At 43.7% G+C, this 22,753-nt stretch overlaps 4 protein-coding genes across 13 annotated transcripts in view; 3 read left to right on the top strand and 1 right to left on the bottom strand.

The window, feature by feature from the left end:
- Window positions 1-4,399, top strand: part of pde4ca (phosphodiesterase 4C, cAMP-specific a) — a 49,947-nt gene extending 45,548 nt beyond the window's left edge. For all 8 annotated transcript variants that reach the window (XM_030364378.1, XM_030364379.1, XM_030364382.1 and 5 more), the window contains one exon: window positions 701-4,399. In XM_030364378.1, the coding sequence (XP_030220238.1) occupies window positions 701-1,234 (534 nt within the window). In that variant the 3' untranslated portion in view covers window positions 1,235-4,399. The remainder of the gene's footprint in view (window positions 1-700) is intronic.
- A 489-nt stretch (window positions 4,400-4,888) lies between these two features.
- On the top strand, window positions 4,889-13,741 carry LOC115549270 (ras-related protein Rab-3A). Of its 3 annotated transcripts, none has more exons than XM_030364392.1 (5): window positions 4,889-5,022; window positions 6,173-6,397; window positions 9,856-9,974; window positions 10,262-10,386; window positions 10,855-13,741. In XM_030364392.1, exons 1-5 carry the CDS (start codon window positions 5,020-5,022, stop codon window positions 11,043-11,045), a joined length of 663 nt encoding a protein of 220 aa, XP_030220252.1. In that variant the 5' UTR covers window positions 4,889-5,019; the 3' UTR covers window positions 11,046-13,741. The 3 variants fall into 3 exon arrangements, with proteins under 3 accessions (XP_030220252.1, XP_030220255.1, XP_030220253.1); XM_030364395.1 differs by having other exon boundaries at window positions 4,945-5,089; XM_030364393.1 differs by lacking the exon at window positions 4,889-5,022 and adding an exon at window positions 5,715-5,785.
- A 114-nt stretch (window positions 13,742-13,855) lies between these two features.
- Window positions 13,856-16,264, bottom strand: LOC115549269 (transcription factor jun-D). Its single transcript, XM_030364391.1, has one exon. The coding sequence runs from the start codon at window positions 15,758-15,760 to the stop codon at window positions 14,843-14,845; it is 918 nt and encodes a 305-aa protein (XP_030220251.1). The 5' UTR covers window positions 15,761-16,264; the 3' UTR covers window positions 13,856-14,842.
- A 1,710-nt stretch (window positions 16,265-17,974) lies between these two features.
- On the top strand, window positions 17,975-21,081 carry LOC115549271 (pyroglutamyl-peptidase 1). Its single transcript, XM_030364396.1, has 5 exons — window positions 17,975-18,833; window positions 19,279-19,331; window positions 19,696-19,812; window positions 20,108-20,340; window positions 20,695-21,081. Exons 1-5 carry the CDS (start codon window positions 18,803-18,805, stop codon window positions 20,870-20,872), a joined length of 612 nt encoding a protein of 203 aa, XP_030220256.1. The 5' UTR covers window positions 17,975-18,802; the 3' UTR covers window positions 20,873-21,081.
- Window positions 21,082-22,753: the final 1,672 nt, after the last annotated feature.

Raw genomic sequence — 22,753 nt, 5'->3', positions numbered from 1 at the left:
GGTCCTAAAGTGAGGGGGTTTCCATGTGGAATCGAATTAGAACAAGAACAACTGGGCCTGGCCAACACTCACACACTTACACACATGAAGGCAAGCTCATATTTATAGGGTGTACACGCGGGCAGATATGTACACAACATGCAAAGCCTGATGAATGCAAAAATTATTTTTTTATTTGAATGGGTATGTATGTTTTATTATTGTTTATTTAAGTATTTTCAATTCTCAAACCCCAACAATGGTTAAGAGAATTTGAGAAAAATGCTATATCTATATCTATATATATCTATATATTTATATTAGTGCTGTCAGTTAAACGCGTTATTAACGGCGTTAACGTAAACCAATTTTAACGGCGTTCATTTTTTTACCGCGCGTTTAACGCAATTTATTATTTCTCTTTTTCTTTTTTTTTCTTTGGCTCAAAACAAAGAAGCAGTAGCCTGACTGCTATGTTCAAGGCAGTATGTTTTTTTGTTCATCGTTTAATTGCACTATAGGCTTTTTTTTGTATCATGTAGAAAGACAAAGAAATCAAGGGATATTTAGCATAGAAAAAAGATTTGCGATTAATCGTGAGTTAACTATGACATTGATGCGATTAATCGCGATTAAATATTTTAATCGCTTGACAGCACTAATGTATATACATATATATATGGAAAAACTCTTATCCCCCCTCACTCCTCTGCTCCTCCAGGTGGGCTTCATCGACTACATCGTCCACCCGCTGTGGGAGACGTGGGCCGACCTGGTGCACCCCGACGCCCAGGACATCCTGGACACGCTGGAGGACAACCGCGAGTGGTACCAGAGCATGATCCCCCACAGCCCCTCGCCGGACCCCCAGAGCCTGGAGAGGGAGCCCGGCCTCCCCCAGGCCGGGGCCTCCGCCCTCCCCGGCCTGTCCGGCCTGGCCTCCGTGGAAAAGTTCCAGTTCGAGCTGACGCTGGAGGAGGAGGAGGGGGAGTCGGACACAGAGAGCCCACTGGGGGAGGAGGAGGAAGAGGAGGAGGGGGAGGAGGAGGAGGAGGAGAAGGAAGAGGAGGAGGAGGAGGAGCAGGGATGCAGGGGAAGGGGAGCCCCGGTGCGCTCCAGGACGGGGTCGGGCAGAGGCGGCAGGCTGGCCCCCCAGCTGCCCCGCAGGACGTTGACCTCGGACTCTGAGAGGGGGCTGGCGGAGGAGGGGGGCGCGGAGCGGGAGGGGGCACCCCTCTTCAGGCTCGGATCGTAGCACCCGACCCCGGAGCCGTTGGATTCTTCTGCTCCTTAGTTTGTTTTTGTTTCGCTCTTTTCAGTGCCTCACCCTCCTTCTCCCCCCCCGATGCCCCTTCAACTCCCACGACCCCCCCCCCCCCACCCACCCACCCACCCACCGACTCCCCCGCACATACACACACACACACTCACCTCAAACCCTAACCTTGTTGGTTGAGGGTGGACTTGGGACTATGGTGAGACAGGGGACTGCCTGCACATGCTCAGCGAGGATGGTGGGAGTTCAGGAAGTGTGCTTAGTTGTACACAAGCGGTCACTTGCACTGGAGAGCGAGAGAGACGCAGGAGACGCGGAGACGAGGAGTTCACTGTTCCCCCACACCACTTCCAGGCCATGATAACAGGAAGCTGTGTTTCTGGCTGCTCGTTTGTTGAAGTTATTTGAGTCAGTTTGGTGTGGGTACGGTATTTGTTCTTCAAAGACGTTCAGAGGAGAACAAAAACAGAACTTTTATTTTTTCTTCAACTCAAGGTCTACTACAACAAATGAATTGTCTTCCTCCTTTTGGACTATTTGTGACTTTTATGAAGAGCGTGTGACGAGCGGGAACGACAAGATGAAACCACAACAAAATAAACTGTGCCAAACTGTGCAATATACAGGGGACTATGCCGCTTCAATGTCATCTGTCATCTTTTATTGTGTTAACAATTGTATCTTTTATTTAGGACCAGCAACAGTTACAGCGAATAGTAAACAACCACGATTTTTTTTTTTGGCATACGTCAATGGAGAATGAGCAAAGATGCAACAGATCAGAGGGGACAGAGAACATCTCTGGAGAGATCTTTGAAGGAGATGGTTCTCATGTAGCTGACTGACCCTATCAGTAACATTGTATACTTCACATAGTTCACATGATATTTCTCAGCAATGGGTAGTACAATAGCCTCACCCTTGTTTGAGGAAGAGGTCCGTTTGAATTAGACTGCAATTTGATTGCTGGCAATACATATACTTTTTTTTGTGTGCATATAGATTGTCTTTTTTTCTCTCTTGTTTAAACCTGACCTTGGCTTTTACATTGACAACTGCTACTTGTGCGACGCTCACTTGGTGCCTCCTAGTGGTTGGCAGGTGGCACTGAAGTTGAGCAGGAGGTGGAGAAAAGTTCTCGCTTTATATTTTTCGTATGAAAACGAATACAATTAAAACATGATGTTTTTGCTGTAGGGCTTCCCAATATACCCGTTTCTAAATTATAATTTAAAGGTTGTTTTTTAAGAGGGTTTCATAGCTCGGTTAAGATGTGTATGTTATGTTTGCCACCTTCTCTCTTTTATGACCTTCTCTCTTATATCTTCTTCAGTTTTAGCACTTTAGCCAAGCCACCTTCCTCTCCAGATATGTTGGACGTATTCATTTCCTTATGATTTGTCATTGGCTGCCATGACGCTGGCTTGGAAAGAGGAGGGAGACAGAATTTATTTTAAATAAAGGTTTCTTATACTACAATAAGTGCTTTAGTACTGCTAATGATGCAGGGTAAATATTTACACCAAGGACTGACTATGTCACAGTTATATCAGAATTGTCATTATTTTTACTCAGGTACAGCTGTCATCAATACACACATTTGTGAATGATTGGTTATTAATTATTGGAGTAGACACAATGATATACCTGGTGTGTGATTCATGCACTGAGAGCCTAGATTTGTTATAGACCTTCAAGACATTTTCATTTTTCTTACCGTAAATCTAAGAAGGTAATTTTTTGGTATTTTTAATTTGTCAATATTTTGATCTCCTAAAATAGCCAATGACAATGAAGTGCCAAGCATAACAACACGTACTGTAATTTCCATTCTGCCAGTGGCTACTTTCCGTCCATGGCTTGATGAAGTCGGACGATTGTAGCTCTCCGTGTGCCAATTCACCCCAGAGATTATTTCACCCCCCCCCCCCCCCTACTCAAAGCCCATTGTCCGGACTGAGAACGAAAATGGTCTTAAAAAGATTGGTGTTTGTTTGAGTGAGCGTATGTGCGAGTGAGTGACTTTCAATGTATTTGCTAAGAAAAACCAAAGCACTTTGTATGGTACTTTTTACAGTTCTGCACTCAGTACCTGTGACAGTGTGTAATGTGACTGTTTCACAGTATTCAGGTTTTATTTCGTTTTATTATTATTATTATTATTTTATTTCTTTCTGCATAGCTTTGGCGCCATGCCGGCTAAATGGGTGGGACAACACCAGCTCCCTGCAAGGTTTTTGTTTTTCTTATTATTATATTTTCTCTGAATAACTGCAAAAGAAATGATTTGGGTATAATGCATGACAATGGCTGCAGGAGCCAAAGACCATGAAGGGTTTTTTGTAGTTATTACAAAAATATATACACGCACACTTTGGCGAATTGTTACATTTCCACACTGTTCTGACCTGTGCCACTCTCCACTCTGTAGCGATAAGAGAACCAAACTGAGACACCCTCAAGGATGCCTTCTGTAACAGCACGACCAGCCTCAGACAGCAACACTAACTCAAACTCTGTCTGTCAGTCATGCAGTGGTTCATGTTGTACGTTGTTTCCTCTCAGTGCTTCATGTTCATGTAATTTATAATTTATGTCTATTTTATCCGTCAGAGACTCTGAAGTAAGATAGTTTGTCTTGGGCCCAAGCCTACTTCTTCTCAAGCTAACCAGGAGAACAAAAACAAAGGACAGATTTAAACTACTGCTTCATTTCTTAGTTTTATTTATTTATGACTGGTAGTTACTATATGAGCAAAATTACTAGGACCGTCAGGTGTTTTATTCTTCCATAGCTCACTAACAAAATACTACTCCGGCTTTGCTGAAACTTCAGTCTGTTCTTTCTGTATATCCAGATCTGGACGTCAGACATGTCTATTCCAGAAGGTTCTCACAGTAAAAGAGCCATGATTGGTTTGGTGAAGTAAAGCTAATAACAGGTTGAATGACCTGACCAGTGATCACAGATCAGTCTTTCTTTTTCTATGATTTTTATTCATAACAGCCAACATTTAAATGAATCTGCAGCCATGACAATCAAGACACTGCTGTATTTCTATAGTGTGTTAGCTTTCTCTTTGACTGTAATTGTATATATGCCTGAGTGTCCACCCTGCTAATAAAGGAAAAAAAACGCATCTATTATGTGTTGTTGTGCCCTTCTCAAGACAAAAGAACGCATGAATGAACGAAACATATGTTATTGATTTGCAAATACATGCAAACAAATTCAGGTGGAATAACATATCTACACATATTTACATATTTGTTTGATATATATGTCAAAAAAACGAAAATGTCCATTATTTTTCATTAAAACATATATACAGTATATATATCTATCCATATATATATCCATACATCCACGCACACACACACACACACACACACACACACAAGTGTGTGTGTGTGTGTGTGTGTGTGTGTGTGTGTGTGTGTGTGTGTGTGTGTGTGTGTGTGTGTGTGTGTGTGTGTGTGTGTGTGTGTGTGTGCGTGTGTGTAAATGTCCACTTGAATCATAATGTGTACCTACATATGATTATATAAACTTGGTCGCCAATAATTAGATAAAAAATAATAGATAGGGATACGCATGATTGATGGGCGGGCCCCTGCAGTTTAGACAAGACGTCGTGTTTACATCAATTTGCCAGAGTGCCAGCGTTGAGCCCTCCCTCTTCGCTCCCGTCAATCAAGAGACGCACACAGACTGCTGCAGGTGCAACGCTGTCACTGCATAGGATCATAAAACAAGACATTTCATGGTAAGCCCCGGCTTCATTCATACTCCCAACAAGACGATATAAAAAAGGATAACCGCCGCAGCAAAGGGTAGGCGAGCGATCCACCTTTGTGTATTATATTTGTATTGGAAAGATGATTTCGAAAAAGCAAATACACAAAAGAGAGTAACCTTCATTTGACATAGATGGGATGCTAGCTGCCTATTATCCACGACTGTCACGGTACGCTAGGCTAACCGATGCTAGCCTTATCGCGCGATTAGTAATGATTATAAACATCAGCGTTTGTTGCCATATGCTTCGTTGGTTGAAGGTCGAGAAGTAAATAGAGGTAGTTTATTCAATTTGTATCAAAAAAACATTGTGCTCATATACTTTGGTATGATGCACGATTCAATATCTTCTAATGTTAGCTAGACGGTGGAGTCGAGCTGTTGTGTGTTAATTTGGGATAAGAGGCTAGGGACAGCTCAGCCCTGGTGACGCTGTGTGTGTTACTACAGGCTAGTAGCTCAGGTATTACCACTATAACGACAACCAGGGATGTTAGACTGGTATCACGGCAGCATTATGCATACAAACATATGGCTGTTTAGAATAGAGGGCTACCAGATCATTTCTAAGCAGCCATATGTTCATTCATAATTGGCTAGCAGGCGCTTTGCAGTGGCCAGGCCACTGCACCCTGGCTAAATGGGATAGGCAGTTTAGCTGATGCTAAGCCCTGGTGCTTCCGCCTTCTTATCAGTTGTGGGACGTACGACTTTAGTGCTGCATCTTGATGGTAAGCGTCCCATGGTAGCTGCGAGAAAGCTATTTATGTCTGTTGTTTTTTGGGGGAAAGGACTGTGTGTGTCTGCTGCAACCGTGGGAAATGTGGTATTTAGGTGGGAACCCAAATGGAAAGGGACTGGTGATGATTAAAACCCTATTATTGGGGTTGTAATAACAGACACATACTCAATGAATGAGCCTTTATGTGACCAGACTGGTTCAATCTTTATATTATGTTGTTAATGTGTTATTATTATACATCTCTATCGGACACATGGGGCTATGGGTGCTTTGCTTTCTGTCGCCTGCAATCTTAAGAACAAACACAGATTGGACCAGTGAAACTCAACCACCACAACGCTGTTTATGTATTTGCGTTTCTTTTTTTCCTGTATAGATGGCGTCAGCAAATGCTAGCTATGGACAGAAGGAGACTTCGGATCAGAACTTCGACTACATGTTCAAGATCCTGATCATTGGTAACAGCAGCGTGGGGAAGACCTCCTTCCTCTTCCGCTACGCAGACGACTCCTTCACGCCGGCCTTCGTCAGCACGGTGGGCATCGACTTCAAGGTGAAGACCATCTACAGGAACGACAAGAGGATAAAGCTACAGATCTGGGTGAGGAACAGAGCGACGTACGGTATCTCTCCATCTGTCTGGTAAAAAATAGTAAAAAGATGTTTTCTTAAAAATAGTCAGCAATTGCCATAGAAATTGTCTTAGTGATAAACCTTTTTCTGGGGTCAGGTATGCATTCTCCTATAACCAAATAAGTAATTTAGAAAATCTAGTTTTCTACACTTGCCTCACTCAGAATTGTTTGATATGATGTTTGTTCATTGATAATTTCTTCATGGTAAGCTACTGATCGATCATTACGGATTAAAACCTAAACAATCGGCCCCGGACCAGGAACCAGGGGTGTGCGATATAAAGAGCTTGTGAACATTGAAAACGTTTCCACGATCTGCCTTTACAGAGAGATCGTTAGTATCGTGCTACGGTGCCCATTCTATCAGTGACGGTTCTATGGCTCTTACAGATCGTCCAGAGTGGTCTCAGCCAGATCTTACATCACACCTTTTTCGATAAAGGTTCATTTTCTTTAATCAGGGTTATGCTTCCTGCACACCTGTGGTATAACACACCGGTGTGTGTGGAGGGTGAAGCTCTCTCCAAACAGCAGTTTATATTTTTTGTCTGCATCCGAGTGAGGGTTAAGCATGAGTGTTAAGCACACTTATAGTATCCTGCCACTTTTCGTAAACATCGCTCATTTTATTGCTCATACAAAACGACAAAAACGTATCACCAATATATCAACGATGGTCACAACTATAGGGATGACATTATTTTTTTTAAATGTCCTAGGGTTCTAATTCCAGCTCAAACAGTGGGTTAACAGATACTACTACTAACCTTAAAAGAAAGCACCAGAAAGAGGTTTCCGGCAGTTAAACTGTGAAAGGAGCCGAAGAAAGCACAGAGTTTGACAGGACATGTATGCGCTGGACAAAGGTCACTGATCCGGTGACATCTTACCTTGCCAAGGATATGATTGTTTCAAAAGCTCAAAATAGTTGATCTGCTCTATGAGGTTCCCAGTGCAAATATTTGAAATAAGACCATCATTCAGAGAAAATAGGAGTACAATTCGATGTTTTTGCCACTCTTCCTGAATAATTTTGTTAATGTTCCCCTCTGCCTGAAAGGCAGAAAATACTCTTCGACGTCAGGACGAAGGGACACTGGCAGCGAGGTGTGTGTGGATGTGTAGAGAGTCTGGGCAGTGGTTTATGTTGATAACAGAGTCCAGGAGAGGGTTCTGTTTCCTGGGCACTTATAGTATAATAACCCCACGGTGCGTGAAGCATTACATATGCAACATCGCTCATTGTCTCATACACAACTCATGTACAACATTATTGTTGTCGTGGGTTGTAGCCATGGGGGTTCAAAGTGCCCCATTCCTTCTTAGAACTCTCAGCCCAAAGCATGTTTTTTTAAATCTCATAGTGTTCAGATTCCAGCTGAAACATTGGACTAATTTACATTTTAATGTTATGTAGGTAATCTTTTGAAACTGAGATACAATTCTTGTTAAATGTGCATACATTGCAAATTTCCCCCAAAACAATTTTTTTTGGCCTATATGGTTTGTTATTATTTCTTTTAGGTTTTGTTACCTTGTAGTTCCATATTTTTTTAAATAACGAAATTTGTTTGGCTGTACTTTGAAGTAACTTCAAAATAAATGTAAAAACCAACACCGGAATAGTGATAAGATGGTGGATTGTGATCCGGCCTGAAAAACAGTGATGTGATTTCTATTGCCGACCCTACCAGGAATCAGCTTAACATTGACAATAGGCTCCTGTTGTTATTCAACCTCATTTTTATCCTTACTATCAATTATCTTTTAGGCCTTACACATATCACATGTCAATCGATGCACAGATAAGCAATAAGCAAATAATAGTGAATAACAAAGCTATTCCATACATAGGACATATTGTTGATTCGACTTGCCAACTGCGCTGGACCACTTAAGTCCTTAACAACACAATACAGTTTTGTTCCAGATGCTAGTCTGTGAATGAATGAGATTCCCTAAGGGCTGCATTCCTTTTTTTAGACACTGGTGCTTTTGAGAGTCTAGCGTGCTGCCCTTCACCCATCTCACTGTGAGCCTCAGACAGCTGCATCTTTCAAAACACACTGCGACTTCCTCTTCTTAACACAAGCTGTTAAAGCTCTCTGCTACTTCTGTTTGGGTATTTCCCATATCATTCCATCCAAAGTGGCTTACAGTGAATTTGATTGTAGATCCATATTATGAATGAACAGGTAGGGGTTAGGGGGGGCATCATGTATGCCTATCGATGCAGACATTGGGGTTCCCACCCAGAACACCCTAACCACTACACCAGCCTGCCTACCCCTAATAAATAGTTCACACTGCTTGTTTCCGCTGAAGAGCCTTCAGCTAACCTGTCCTTCACGACGTCCCCCTGATCAGCGAAGGGGCTCTCTCCCTGAACGCCACTCTTAATTTATGCCTGCTTGATGTTTGATGACCAAATTCCCGGTCTCCTACATTACCTCCTACATTACTACTGACGGCTCTGCTCCATCAGTCCAGTCCCATCTCCTCACACTGGGTGTAATGTGCAGCAGCACTCCGTCTGCCATGTCTTTATAGGCTTCACCCTTCATGTCTTAATAGGCCACCATACCCTTCATGCGTTCCGACAAGCGCCATAAAGTTCGACCCCGGGCCGGTCGCAGCTGATTAGGCTTGATGCTGTGGGAGGATGTGATGCGTTGGAGGATGTCTGCGGGCCGTTAAGCAGCGGTTCCTATCTACCACCGCGGCGGTGCTGGGGCCTTAAAAAAATTTTTTGTTTGGTTCCGGTTTCCGACCGACCCTGTCAATTTATGTGCCACCCAAATTATTTTATGAGTTTTATAAAAAAAAAAAAAAAAAAAAAAAAATTTTTTATGTAATTACGTTTTGGTACAGCACTGTCCTCTATAATTACGTTTTGGTACAGCACCTCTTCATTCTGTACAAGGATGAGCGAATTTTCTCATTTTTAAATGAAAACAACCTACCTATCATTCGCTGCCGCTGGAAAAAATAAAATAAAAAAATAAAATAAATTCCCTACCTACCCATGACCTCAACTGACAACCAACAGGAACCAAACTTTTTTTTTTTAGGCCTGAGCTCCCTTGCTGAACAAAGAGGCAGAGGATGGCACGTGTCAGTGGGTCCAAACGTGTAATTGTTAACCGTACGGGCCCTGTTCAGCGAGGGAGCCATTGTAATCCTCAAGTCTGTCGGATTAAAAGACCTGAATTTGTCGAAGAAGAATAATCTTCAGCCCCTATTTATATTTATAGCGATTATTATTTATATTTATACAAGTGTTTATTTTTGGGTTTGTTGAAAATGGGGATTTGGATGTCGGGCTTCCCTTTGGCATCATGAGTTTATAGAGGTTTTAGCCTACAACTATACAGGACCCTTGGTCGGACCTGTACCAACGTTATTTGTCCGTGTGTGCGTGCAGGACACAGCTGGCCAGGAGCGCTACAGGACGATCACCACAGCGTACTACCGGGGCGCCATGGGCTTCATCCTGATGTACGACATCACCAACGAGGACTCCTTCAACGCTGTACAAGACTGGTAAGCAACAGAACAATTACATAGAATACAAACTCTAAGTACAATTTACATATGTAAAAAAAAGATATATGTGTATATTTATATACACACACACATACAGTAGATATAGATATCGATATGTATGTATGTATATATATGTAACTATTTCCACTACAACATTTCAACCTGTAGCAGCCACATTCTGTCAGCCTTGTTTAGTCAGGCTAAGCAGAGGTTGTCGAACAGGATGTGTCAGGGCTGGTGATCAGAGCTCCGCCTGACGCCGTGGACGGTCTGTGTCCCCGCAGGGCCACCCAGATCAAGACGTACTCGTGGGACAACGCCCAGGTGCTGCTGGTGGGCAACAAGTGTGACATGGAGGACGAGAGGGTGGTGGCGGCGGAGAGGGGCCGGCAGCTCTCTGAACAGCTGGGTACGTCCACTCACAGCCTGGGGAGAACACAAGGGGGGTGGCCTGGGCGGTGGGGGGATGGGCCCGCTGGCCTGAGCCGTTTGAGACGCAGGCCAGTCATGAGCAGGTAGGGGTGGGCCCACAGATAGACCATGGGGCCGTGGGGTTTAACCTGACCCCTTTGGCTGAGGGTCAAACCCCCTCGCCCCCTGACTACATCAAGATGGGAAGTAGGCTACGATATTGACCTTTATTTAAAAAGTTGTGTTTATTACCTTAGTGGTTCTATGTGGCATTATGACTCTGGTAGGAGGTATATTTTGGTTGCATTGCCCTCTGCTTTGGAACCACACCTCCATGATTTGTTGGTTGGTTCCTTCCTGTGGGTTGTAAAAGGACTCTTAACGACTCTAATACAAAGCGCTTTGTGGTCGCTCGCAGAAGGACAATCCACACAAGGTCTCACATCAGTGTCCCCGGCCCACGTAGGTTTTGAGTACTTCGAGGCCAGCGCCAAGGACAACATCAACGTGAAGCAGACCTTCGAGAGGCTGGTGGACGTCATCTGTGAGAGGATGTCTGACAGCCTGGACAACGCCGACCCCACCGTGACCGGGGGCAAGCAGGGTCCCCAGCTCAGCGAACAGCCTCAGAGGTCCAGCCAGGACTGTGCTTGCTGAACACACCCCCATACACACACCCCCACACACACACACACACACACACACACACACACACACAGTCTATACACACACACAGTCTATACACACACCCACACACACAGTCAATACACACACGTACACACGGTCAATACCCACTTCTGATACATTTAATATCTCTCTGTCACTCTTGTTGTTACACAAACACTGCCATATACAGACATGAATCAAGCTGCATTTTAATCTGTGGACCGTCAAAGTGAGCGATCCTATTGCCAGAGATCTCTCTCTCACTTACTTTCTCTCTCTCTCTTTCTCTTTCTCTCTTTCTCTCTCTCTCTTTCTCTTTCTCTCTCTCTCTCTTTCTCTTTCTCTCTTTCTCTTTCTCTTTCTCTTTCTCTCTCTCTCGCTTTCTCTTTCTCTCTTTCTCTTTCTCTCTCTCTCTCTCGTTCTCTCGCTCTCACATATGAAGAGGCAGTTCTATCCCTTCACACCACCCGGTGCTTGCGGGGCGAGAAAAGTTATTTTTTTGGCACAGCCTGAATCTGAAATGTCACTAAAGGTCGAGGGTAGAGGCGACAACTCATCTTCTCTTGTGACATTTTATTCCGGTCAAATGTCCAAAAGCAAGTTACACCTGATCCCCACCTTCTTCTACACACACATACACTCTCTCAGACACACGCACACACACACACACACACACACACACACACACACACACACACACACACACACACACACACACACACACACACACACACACACAGCACTGAGGCCTCAAACCCTAATGGATCTGAATCACAACATAATATTTGTTATTTTTGAGCCCCGATGGATATGTGTGTGTGTGTGTGTTTGTGTGTGTGTGTGTGTGTGTGTTATTCGTTTTTGTTATCCTTACTAAATGAACTGGATGTGATCTTGTTGCGCATGTTGAGTCCGTAATCCATCCCAGTTTTGTGGTTGATTGATTTGTTCTACCGGTCACGCGGGACAGGTTAAGATTATACCTTTGCGCAAGGAAATCAAATGTATTGAAATAGCACGCATTGTTTCAATGATTAGTTTGTTCTGTTCTGTAGTTCTGCTTTGGAGTTTAGGAAGGTCATTCCTATTGATGGACCTTTTTTCAGTTCTTCTAGTTGGGAAACGACTTGAAGGAAAAGCAAATGGAAAAGGAGATGTCTTTGACCATTATGAGAATGGTGTGTATTAATGTTTAGAAGAAGAATATACAACAGGCGTGCATTTTTAGCAATGCATTACTGTATTACGATTGGATATGATACCACTGAAAGAAGACTTTAAGATGTTGTATCCCAAGCTGTGCTGTGTGTGAGAGGTGCATGACTACTATGTCTCTTGCCCATGATTGGTTGATTGGGTGGCTGTTTGGTGAAAGGTTCCTAGTCTCAGTTGCATTACCCAAGCCGTCCGTTTGTGTTTAGTGTTTTTACTACTGGACAGTAGCAAGCGTACCCCAAAGCTTCAGAGGAACAGGGGAGGTTTGGCCTCTGGACTTCATCCATATCAAGTTTGAACCTTCAAGTCTCTACTTTTTCATTTACTGTGCGCATGACAAAACCATTGCCCACGGCGACGGCATGTTAGTCAACATGTGTGCATGGGTACGCCACAAAACTGCCCTTTTCAACCTTTATCACAGATTCCCGTGTATAAAGTCAATGTTTTTTTTGTTCTTTCAGTTTGTTTTGGCATTTATATATTTTTTAGGAATTGTTGATATGTTGTGTATGTTTATTTATTCCTGTATTTTTTTATTTGGATTTTGCTGTAAACAGTACAAACCGTTTTTAAAATGTCTTGCATTGACAGGCGCACATGTCAACATGTTTTAGTACCTTACGACTTATTGAGAATTATATTTATATACAGTATTTATGACTTGTTTATGTTTTGAGAAGCTGTTCTTCCAAGGTTCCAGTTTGATCTACGCACTCTTGTGCCGTAGCATAAGAGAGGGTCCACCACTATGTCACACTGTAGCTATTTGTTTTTGTTTGGATTCTCTCTGACACTACTTTGCATCTTGAAGTGTGTACAAAGTTTAAGGACATCTAAACATGACCATTCCAATCGTACGATGTAATGTACAAGTCGAGTCTGTAATCATTTTTAAAACATTCTTTGAGCCAAACTGCGTACGTTCTAAGATCTCTAAAAAAACAGTTGTTCCTGGATTAATCACTGGACCCTATCAGCGCTGTTCGTACTCAACCGAAAGCAAACTTTTCTCTTACAAGATACTATTTGTGTAAGAGTCTTCTACAGAGCAGAGTTTTATTTATAGAGAATTAAATATAAACCTAAGAAGTTCAGATATAGCCTCACTTGCTTGGTTGTTACACTTTCTGAACACTAGAAATACACTAGTGGCCAAGAGGAGGAAAACGTGGAGAGAAGGAGGTGAAAACACTAAATCCAAAAATGTTTTGCCGGAATTTTGTTTCCTTCTAATTTTCTGTGCTGGGTTACTTCTTTTTTTGTTTGCCGTTTTGCTACGCTGTACACTTGCTTCTGACTGAGGAACACGTATGGATACGGTTTGGCTCCCCCCATCCCACCCCTTTGTAAATAAGACTTTTCTGCCCTTTTCCCGGTCATAGTCAAGTGTGAGTTGTGCTGTAATTCCAGGTTTGCCAGGTTTGCTAAAACTGAGCAATCAATAAAATTATCTGAACATGATAGTGAAAGTATAGTCAATTTTGTGTGTGTGTGTGTGTGTGTGTGTGTGTGTGTGTGTGTGTGTGTGTGTGTGTGTGTGTGTGTGTGTGTCAGAGATCAAGAAGAGGTTGGTTTTTTAAGAATTCATTGGTACATAAACACTTTTAAAAACCACCAGAGGGCACAATGTTTACAATAGTATTGTTATACAATTGTTACAAACAAGCAATCAGAGCAGTGTCATCACTTTGACATTTTGTTAATGTAGTCGTTTCAGTAAGCATTAATACTGCGATGAACAACGCTCAACCGACCTGCTTATGTAGTGAATTTAATGTGTTTGAGAGGTAAAAAAAACCAACTCATTACATGTAGCTATACGCAGCTTCTGATGTCCACAAACACACACTCACGCTCTCACACACACACACACACACACACACACACACGCACACACACACACACACACACACACACACACACACACACACACACACACACACACACACACACACACACACACACAAGAATGAATAGTTTAAGGTAGAAAGCAACACAACAATCACGATATAGAAAAGGCGTTTCCTACTGCACACACATGGCATTTAAAACATGCACTGTTCACGTCTGCAACAGGAGGGACGTCAATGGTGTATTATGCAAATTACACGTTTCAGTAAATAAAATATACATTTTTTTTCAATTGGTAAGTGCTTGTAAACAATGAAGGCATTACAAAACGAAGTGGATGTTAATGAAAGCACCCTGGTATTAGATAGCAGATTGTCCAGTTAAACATTACATGTAGAGATCTATCCTTTGCCAGTCCATTGGATGATTGCGAGCGGCACAATGAGCAAAATGGCTGCACCACTGTCTGTTTGGCAGCCATCCAACCCAGAAGGGGCAGCTTACACCTGCAGCTGGTCTACCTGCAATTTCCAGTTCACCTGGGACTCTATGGAATTACTTGGAACCGCATTTAAACCTCTGCAACAACAGCAAATAATCTAAAGTCATTGTCGTGTCTGTCTCCCATTAACTCGCTTGAACCCCCAGAGCGTTTCAGTCTCAGATCCGATACCTCAAAGCAAAGGATGGTTGAGTGGAGCACATTTGGTTTACGAGATCTAATATGCCTGGACCTGATTTGGGAGCAATTGGCATCCATTGCTGACATGGTTCATCACCTTCTGCTTCAGCTGGGCCACTTGCTCTCTCAGCACCCCGGCCGTGGAGGCAAGCTCTGTGTTCTGTGTTTTCAGTGACTTCACCTTGTCCTCCAGGCGGGAGATCCTCTCCAGCTTCCTCTTGCGGCACTTAGACGCCGCTATCCTATTGCGCAGCTTCTTCCTCTCTGCCTTGATGCGCTCCTGGTTGTCCATGTCGATGGGGGACAAGGGGGGGCTGTCGCCGAAGCTATGCATGTCCGGCACCGTCTGGGGCTCGTCCTTCACCAGGCCAGCGGACTGGAGCCGCGACAGAACGGCCGCCGCGGCCGCCTGCTGCTGCTGGACGCCGGGCATGTGGGACGGCGGTGGGGGGAAAGGCACGGTGTCCGTGGAGTAGTGGATGGTCGTTCCCTGCAGGGGGCTGGAAGCGTAGCCGTTGAGCGTGGTGTACACGGGCAGATCGGACGCCTGCTGGAGTCCAACAGACGCTGCGTTGGAGCCGAGGAGCTCCAGGCGGTCCACGGAGACGCACGACGCCTCGTTCAGCTGGTTCTGCTTGTGGAGGTCCTCCAGGGCTTTCACGAAACCCTCCGCGAATTCCTGCTCGTCGCTGGCGGACTTGGGGTAGAGGAACTGGGACGTCGGGTTGGTTGTGGTGACCATGCCGTTGGACTGGATGATCAGGCGCTCAAGGTCCGGAGAGGCGAGCTTCAGGAGTCCGAGGTCCGGGGAGTTGAGGATGCCGTCCGTGTCCCGCAAAGGGTTGGGCTTGTTGGACAGCTCGTCGTCTTGAGCGTTGAGATTCAGGTTGATTTCCTTTTTCATCATGCTGCTTTGGGTGTAGATGCTCGAGATTCTTCGGTTCTTCGTTTCCATTCTCTGCCCTCTCACGCGAGGGATTGTTCCGCTTTACGCATGGATAAAGACCTCATTGATATCCATGAAAACGGGGAAATAATCCTATGATATGTCCCTTTATTTCGAGTGTAATCCGATCGTTATTTAGTATCCCGCTTTTGATTAAGTTATTTCACTTCCCCGCTGGAGTCCATTCAGTCTGAAAGGGTGTCTTTCCTAGGAACTGAGCGCAAGTCTTTCGCAATGGTACGCCTGCTATGCGCACGCCCAGCCCTCCTCAGCTCGCCTCCTATCCACAAAAATTCCATTATGTCACTTCAGAGCCCGGAGATTGGCCCAACATGACGTTGGTTTCCGGTCCGATTTAAATAAGGGGGCCGAGCCAGCCTTCATTGCCATGGCGATCTTAGGTAAACTCCAAACATTGCAATGCATTGTGGTTTGATGTCATAGCATAAAAAAGCTCAGGGTCGCCAGAAGAGAGCAATGACTGGGCGGGGAAGGTACACACACAAGCTGAGGGTTGAGCAGAAGTAACAAGCCTGAAGGCGTACCGTGTGCATAGCTGTTAACAGGATAGGCCAGTTTTTAGAAGTGCAGAACTCCTTTCTAGCCCAGACTTAAACCAGAATAAAATAGAGTGGAGGATAAAGCCCTTTAGACCATCCGTTTCCATAAAAAACTAAACTAAACATGTTCAAATGTTAAGTGTATATTATTTGTTAATCTAATGTTGAAACAGTCACACCCACTTACATCCACTATGTTTGTCATTTGTAGGTTGAATCAAGAACCTTTTACAAGTGGAACAGCAAAGTTTTTATGTGCCGCTAGTAGGGAGTTCCTGGCGAAGCCAACATATGATAACATTCAGCCTTTAACAAACAGAGCGAGACCAAGAATCAAAAGGCACAGAATATAAGACAAGATCTGAGCTTTATGCAGTGACCTGGCTTGTGTTTGCATATGGTGTTTGCATGTTCTCCATGTGTCCTGGACTTTACCTCTCCTACTTAACATCAAACATCGGCCATCTTGAGCTGATTACGAACTCTATATGATGCCTTTGAGTGTGCAATAAAAACACCACACAATGGATTAGTCCATCAAGAATGTACCCCTCATGCTCATTAGTAGATAGTGAAATAAAACATTCTGCCCCCCTGATCTTTCCGATTCGTATTCCTTCTCTGCCCTCTGACTGGGTCCTAAATTACTGGGTTGATGTAAATGTTAAGTAATTAAAAGCAGGATTGCAAGATGGAAGAAAGGATGAACCACAGCAAATGGGATAGCTGGTCCTACAGAGTAGCACATAGCAGTGTGACGGGTTCTTTCTAACTGTTTTCCCTGTTTCTATATAGGAGTGGTGGGCACTGGAACACTGCAACACCCAGGGACCCGTCCCCATTTACAACCTGTGGCTCTCAGCCCAGGGCTCTGCCAGGAGTGTACCCCAGACGGAGGCGGTAAAATGGGCGTCAGGGATCCTGGAACACCCATGAGATCTTCAAACCATCAGAAATAACAGATGGCTTTCTAAAATGAAACCCCTTGTTTTGGAATTAAAATCAAGATCCACTCTTAAAACAACTGCTGCTGCACATATGTTTGTGCAAAAGCAACCTCTTGATGATATCCCCTAAAGAAGACATGTGTTTTGTAATGATAAGAGACACATCCAAATATGGAGTTGGACCACGCTGGTTATTATACATAGGCCCCTGTATGGTGGACACTAGAAATATTGTTATTCCACCCACACAGAGAGGGAGGCAAGACGTCAGCAGACACCTCTGCATCACCAGAGAGGAGAGAGGGCATCATTAGTTTCCATGGCAACACTGACATAGCGAGTGACGTAGGTGGAGGCAGAGAGAGCGACGGAGAGACAGAGGTGGGAGGGGGAATGGGTGGCTGTCAGACTGCAGTGCAGGGTGTGTGGGTGTTCTGAACAGTGGTGACGATTTATATTATGTTTGTGTGTTTGTGTGTGTGTGTGTGTGTGTGTGTGTGTGTGTGTGTGTGTGTGTGTGTGTGTGTGTGTGTGTGTGTGTGTGTGTGTGTGTGTATGTGTGTGTGTGTGTGTGTGTGTATGTGTGTTTGTGTGTGTGTGTGTATGTGTGTGTGTGTGTGTGTGTGTGAGAGTATGTGTGTGTGTGTGTGTGTAAGTGTGTGTGTGTGTATGTGTGTGTGTGTGTGTGTGTGTGTGTGTGTGTGTGTGTGTGTGTGAATGAAGTTGGTTATTTTTATGTATAACTGTATAGCCGCTAAATGGTCATCAGACTCTACATCGTTAAATATGCTTTTTATGAGGGGAAAAGAGATATACCTCCTTTTTGCATAATGTTTAAATTATGTGTAGGTTTTCATGGCATAGGGTCCAGATACTCGGGCCAGAGCATGTGCGTCATTCATGATCCAGGGTGGGGGCGACTGCGGCTAGAGGGGAGAAAAAAAGGTGCAAATCCGAGCTTAAGGAAAATAAGCGCTGTCTTCATGAAAATGTATTTTGTAGTGTTTAACTCTTGACAGGGTAACCATGGTAACCACCTGAGATGCACTCAGTGAATTTAAGGCAAGTTGTTGTCTTTTGTGGAATTTGATTAATTTAAATAACACAACTGATGACTTCAATATGGCCCATATGGCCAGAATGTTAGTATGCATTTTGGTAACTAAACAGCGTCATTTTGCGCAGTGGAAGAAGATCTGGTGTGCATATTGAAAGTTGCTGTCGGTGATCAATACGCTTTCCCAGTCGCCAGCTGTCTTAATGTGAACAGTGTCGGCCTTGTCTTCTGGTCACATGTCATACAGCAATATACATCGTTGTACAGCAGATGGCAACCTCATACATCTGCATGACATGATTGCACAGCTTCCATCCAAAGAAGTTGAAGAGGTGCCTGAACTCTATTAAAACCCATGATTGAGATAACCGTGGACCTTTGGTCTGAACCATAGTATACACTTTGGTCTTCGCACTGCTATCAATTAGTTGTTGTTCAGATTGTTTTGAGTTACTAGAGTGCTTTTGTGACTGTTGATCAAGAAAAAATGCCCACTAAGAAGAAAGTGATAGTAACAGGTAAGTGGTTGAAATGTTTGAAAATGTGTAATGTGATTTTTATTTTATTTTTTCTTCTATTCATGTCCCACTGTGGTTATACTGGTCAGGCAGACACTGTTATACATCCTGTAAACTTGCATCATGTATCATTGATTTTTAAAGTTACTGCCCATTTTAATGTATGTACTGTATTCATAAACTGTCTGCTTTTTGGAAATTATATTGTGTTATTAGTAGAATAATTAATTGTATTAATAATAATAAATAATAATTATTATAATATTTTATCGCAGAGTTTTGAAAGGAAAATAACATAATGACTACAACTTCCCATTGAAAAAGGGTATACAAAGTTGAATTACAATTTAATTATTTTAATATTTTACTTACTATCTTTTATTCTTGGTTACACAATGACTTACGGTCTGTGCTTCAATCATTGATCACGTCACGTTCCTGTCAGGGTTCGAGCCATTTGGCGGAGACAAAGTCAACTCCAGCTGGGAGGCAGTGAAGGTTCGGCAAATTACTATAGATCAGATGTGATGATGAACTGGATCCTGCAGTCCCCAAAGCGCTGATGACCTTTCATATATTTTATGTCAAATGTTATGAAAATAACAGACATCAAATTTTCGTCATCGAGGCCATCGAGGTCCTAGGTTTGATTCCTCCATCTCCACATTTTACTCATAGACTTTGTATGGCTTGCTCCTAACCAGCTCTTTAATGATCCAAATCTGAATGCACTCTAAGTCACTTTGGGAAAAAGCCCCTGCTAAATGAGTAAATACTGTGATGAGAGTAGAGTTAAATAAACAATATGAGTCTGTATCAGATTCATTGCTGAAGACATTCTTCCTTTGTAATGAAACGACAGGAACTGAAGCGGTTAGGGCTCGGCAACTCAGTGGACCTTCACGTGCAAGAGATCCCTGTTGAATACCGGGCTGTGAAGGACCTACTGCCATCGCTCTGGAAACAGCATCAACCCCACGTAAGGAAACCTTGGAAAGGTATCAAAGCATAGCAGTTACTCAGAATACTGGGGGTGACAGTAGTTCAGGAGGTAGAGCGGGTTGGCTTGTAACCGAAAGTTCGATCCCCGGCTCGTCCTAGCCGGGGATCGAACTTCCGGGTGTCGAGGTGTCCCTGAGCAAGACGCCTCACCCTGAATGCTCCTGACGAGCTGGCTGTCGCCCTGTGTGGTTGACTAAATGTAAATGTAGAACACTTAGATGCGACGCCTATGCCTCTCTCACATGGCATTGTGTTGACTTTCCCCCCGTTAGCTTGTGGTCCATGTGGGTGTGTCTGGGATAGCCACCACGGTGACTCTGGAGCAGTTGGGAAACAACCTGGGCTACATGCGTCCGGACAATGTTGGCTACAGCCCAGAGTGTGGGTGTTGTGTGGTGGGTGGTCCCGAAACCATCCACTCTGTCCTGGACATGGAGGTGGTCCGCCAGAGGGTGAAAGAGTCTGGCCTCGGGGTCGCTGTGTCCACGTCACAGGATGCTGGAAGGTATCAGCTTTTTGATTTTGATTTTGCTATTAGTGAGAGGGTTTTTATAGTGTGCCATGCGTACATTATTTGAGATTGAATTGATTAAGTTATTGAATAAGATCTGAAATAAATAAGTTGCCTTACATTTTCTGCACACAGGTAACTTGAATTAACTTAATGTGAATGAAGATGCAACCAGAACAACATTGTTCTTCTACTTGCTTACGGGATGAGTTGTAAATGTGTGCCTTCTTGTGATTCTGCCTCACTAACGGGTCTCAATATTAAACACATAGCATCCCCGTAACACCACGTAAGCCAAAAGATGCGTCTAACACGTCCCTCCCTCTCTCTGTGTGCGGTCCACGCCAGGTACCTCTGTGACTACTCCTACTACACGTCTCTGTACGCGGGGCAGCGCAGGTGTGGCTTTGTGCACGTGCCCCCTCTGGAGGAGCCCTACAGCAGCAAGGAGCTGGGGCTGGCCCTCCAGGCCGTGGTGACGGAGATGCTGGGGCTCCTCGCCAAGGCAGAGGGCACAGAGAAGTAACCACACAGCTCCTGCTGTCAGCCGCCCCATGAACCCCCTCCCTCTCCCAGTCCATGAGGCCCCGCCCCCCAGGCAGGTGTACCGATTGAACCCCATACCCTAAAGGGGCTGGGACCCAGGAGGAGCCATGGATCAGGTGGGGGCTAGCTGTATCATGGGACCACGACCAGAACTGATGAACTACTTCAATAAAACAATTGCAATCCAAACTGTTATACTGTTTTGTTGTTCTCAACGGGCCTCAATCAACCATCAGCCAGCTTATTTACCTTCCCTGCTCAGTTCCCCCACCCACGCAGCATTTGGATCCAAGATAACCACTCGGTGAGTCCCAAGAAGTGATTGCAAAACGTGGCCATGGCCAAGAGTACAAAGGTACATCCAAGAGTGTGTTCCAGGACCAGTGCATGCAGACAATCATTCATAACACTGTTGATGGAACTAACTAATCAGGGAGCACAAGCCCTCAATATATTACAAGAGCTGTTAAGATCACTAAGAAATCTTATCAGATCATAGGAAGGGCAAGATGTTAAGGAAGCAAAGAAAGAAGTTGGGGGTGACACCAGTGGCGTCACTAGGCTGTTTTATTCGGGGCTAAAGCCCCGGATCTAATTTGATTAGCCCCGAATCTTTTTTGTTAAAAAAAGAAAAAATATATATAATTTATTTTTTATTTTTTGCTGCATGCAGAGCCTGTGCTATATCCACACGTCGCACATGCCCCCATTTGTTAGGACTCTTGCATGAATTTATGAACTTGCATTGAAGAAAATATATCAGTTTTTTGTGGTCTGTAAATAGGCCAATCTATGAGGCTAAATAGCATGCCAATATTGATGACTGATTGTGTCAAGTGTCTAAGGATGAATGCTAACATGATTTGTTTCCAACTTTTGCCTTAAGTTACAATTTAGCTAACTAACTAGCTGCTGCCCTTTTCAATTCCAATGCTGGCTGTCATTTCATTACCAATGTTAAGTGTCATAAATAGTTAACACGGGTGCTGATTCATGATTCTCTAAAAAAGAAATACCCAAAACATGTGATATGTTTTCAATTTGCAGAAAGTTTTGAAAAATCCAGGATGCCTGAGAGCCTTACTGCATTATATTCCATAATAGTTATTTCTTTAGGAACACTGAATGTTGTCTTTTCCTTCACAGAAAAAAAAATATTTCCACTATAAAATGATGCAGAAAAGGCACAGATAGATGAATAAAAATCCACCAGAATGCAGGAAATTAAGTGTTTGACGCTCAAACATTTCTGGGGGAGCACCCCCATACCCCCCACCTATAATTTGTCCCCCAAAATGTTGAAATGAAACCTAGCCTATATGACCCTGTACGCAGGTTGTATACAATATATCCATAGATATGTTGTTTTTACTTTTTGGATTAAAAAGAAAGCATGTCAGCAAACTCCATGTCGGCCCTTAGTATGATTATCATTTCATCATAGAGTGGCCCTTTGTGAAAATGAGTTTGACACACCTGATATAGGTAATGTAAGGTCTGTCTCACTTGTATTAATTTTACTCTGAAATAACTTGAATGGAACTTTAGATGTCTGGGGATAAGCAGTCAGGTAGCTATTCAAAGCTATAATTACCTGCCTATTTTGTTTATTTAGGTAAAGCATTATGAAAAAAAATGCATGCGCAATAAAGTATACAACAAAATTTGCCGCACGCACACCACTCGAGTGAGGCATGAGTAACCAATGAAGAAGATAACCAATATGATAACCATTCATATCCATCACCTGCTGCCTCCCACTGGGACAAGACCTCAACCTGACAGGTCCCTGAACCACGAGGATGGATGGAGAAAGAAGGCCTCAGAAATTAGTTATTGCTGAGCTGTTATGATAATATGA

Source organism: Gadus morhua, chromosome 8 (genome assembly GCF_902167405.1).
Source record: "Gadus morhua chromosome 8, gadMor3.0, whole genome shotgun sequence".
NCBI lineage: Eukaryota > Metazoa > Chordata > Actinopteri > Gadiformes > Gadidae > Gadus > Gadus morhua.
The sequence above is the reverse complement of the archived record's forward strand: the minus strand, read 5'-3'. Positions and strand labels throughout refer to the sequence as shown.

Excerpts from the sequence above, each read along its gene's own strand:
- LOC115549270 (XM_030364392.1), top strand. Across the intron at positions 6,398-9,855 it reads GGATAAAGCTACAGATCTGG|GACACAGCTGGCCAGGAGCG; the intron begins GTGAGGAACAGA and ends GTGTGCGTGCAG. Across the intron at positions 9,975-10,261 it reads TTCAACGCTGTACAAGACTG|GGCCACCCAGATCAAGACGT; the intron begins GTAAGCAACAGA and ends GTGTCCCCGCAG.
- LOC115549269 (XM_030364391.1), bottom strand. The coding sequence starts at position 15,760 with ATGGAAACGAAGAACCGAAGAATCTCGAGCATCTACACCCAAAGCAGC.
- LOC115549271 (XM_030364396.1), top strand. The coding sequence starts at position 18,803 with ATGCCCACTAAGAAGAAAGTGATAGTAACAG. Across the intron at positions 19,332-19,695 it reads CCAGCTGGGAGGCAGTGAAG|GAACTGAAGCGGTTAGGGCT; the intron begins GTTCGGCAAATT and ends ATGAAACGACAG. Across the intron at positions 19,813-20,107 it reads GGAAACAGCATCAACCCCAC|CTTGTGGTCCATGTGGGTGT; the intron begins GTAAGGAAACCT and ends TCCCCCCGTTAG.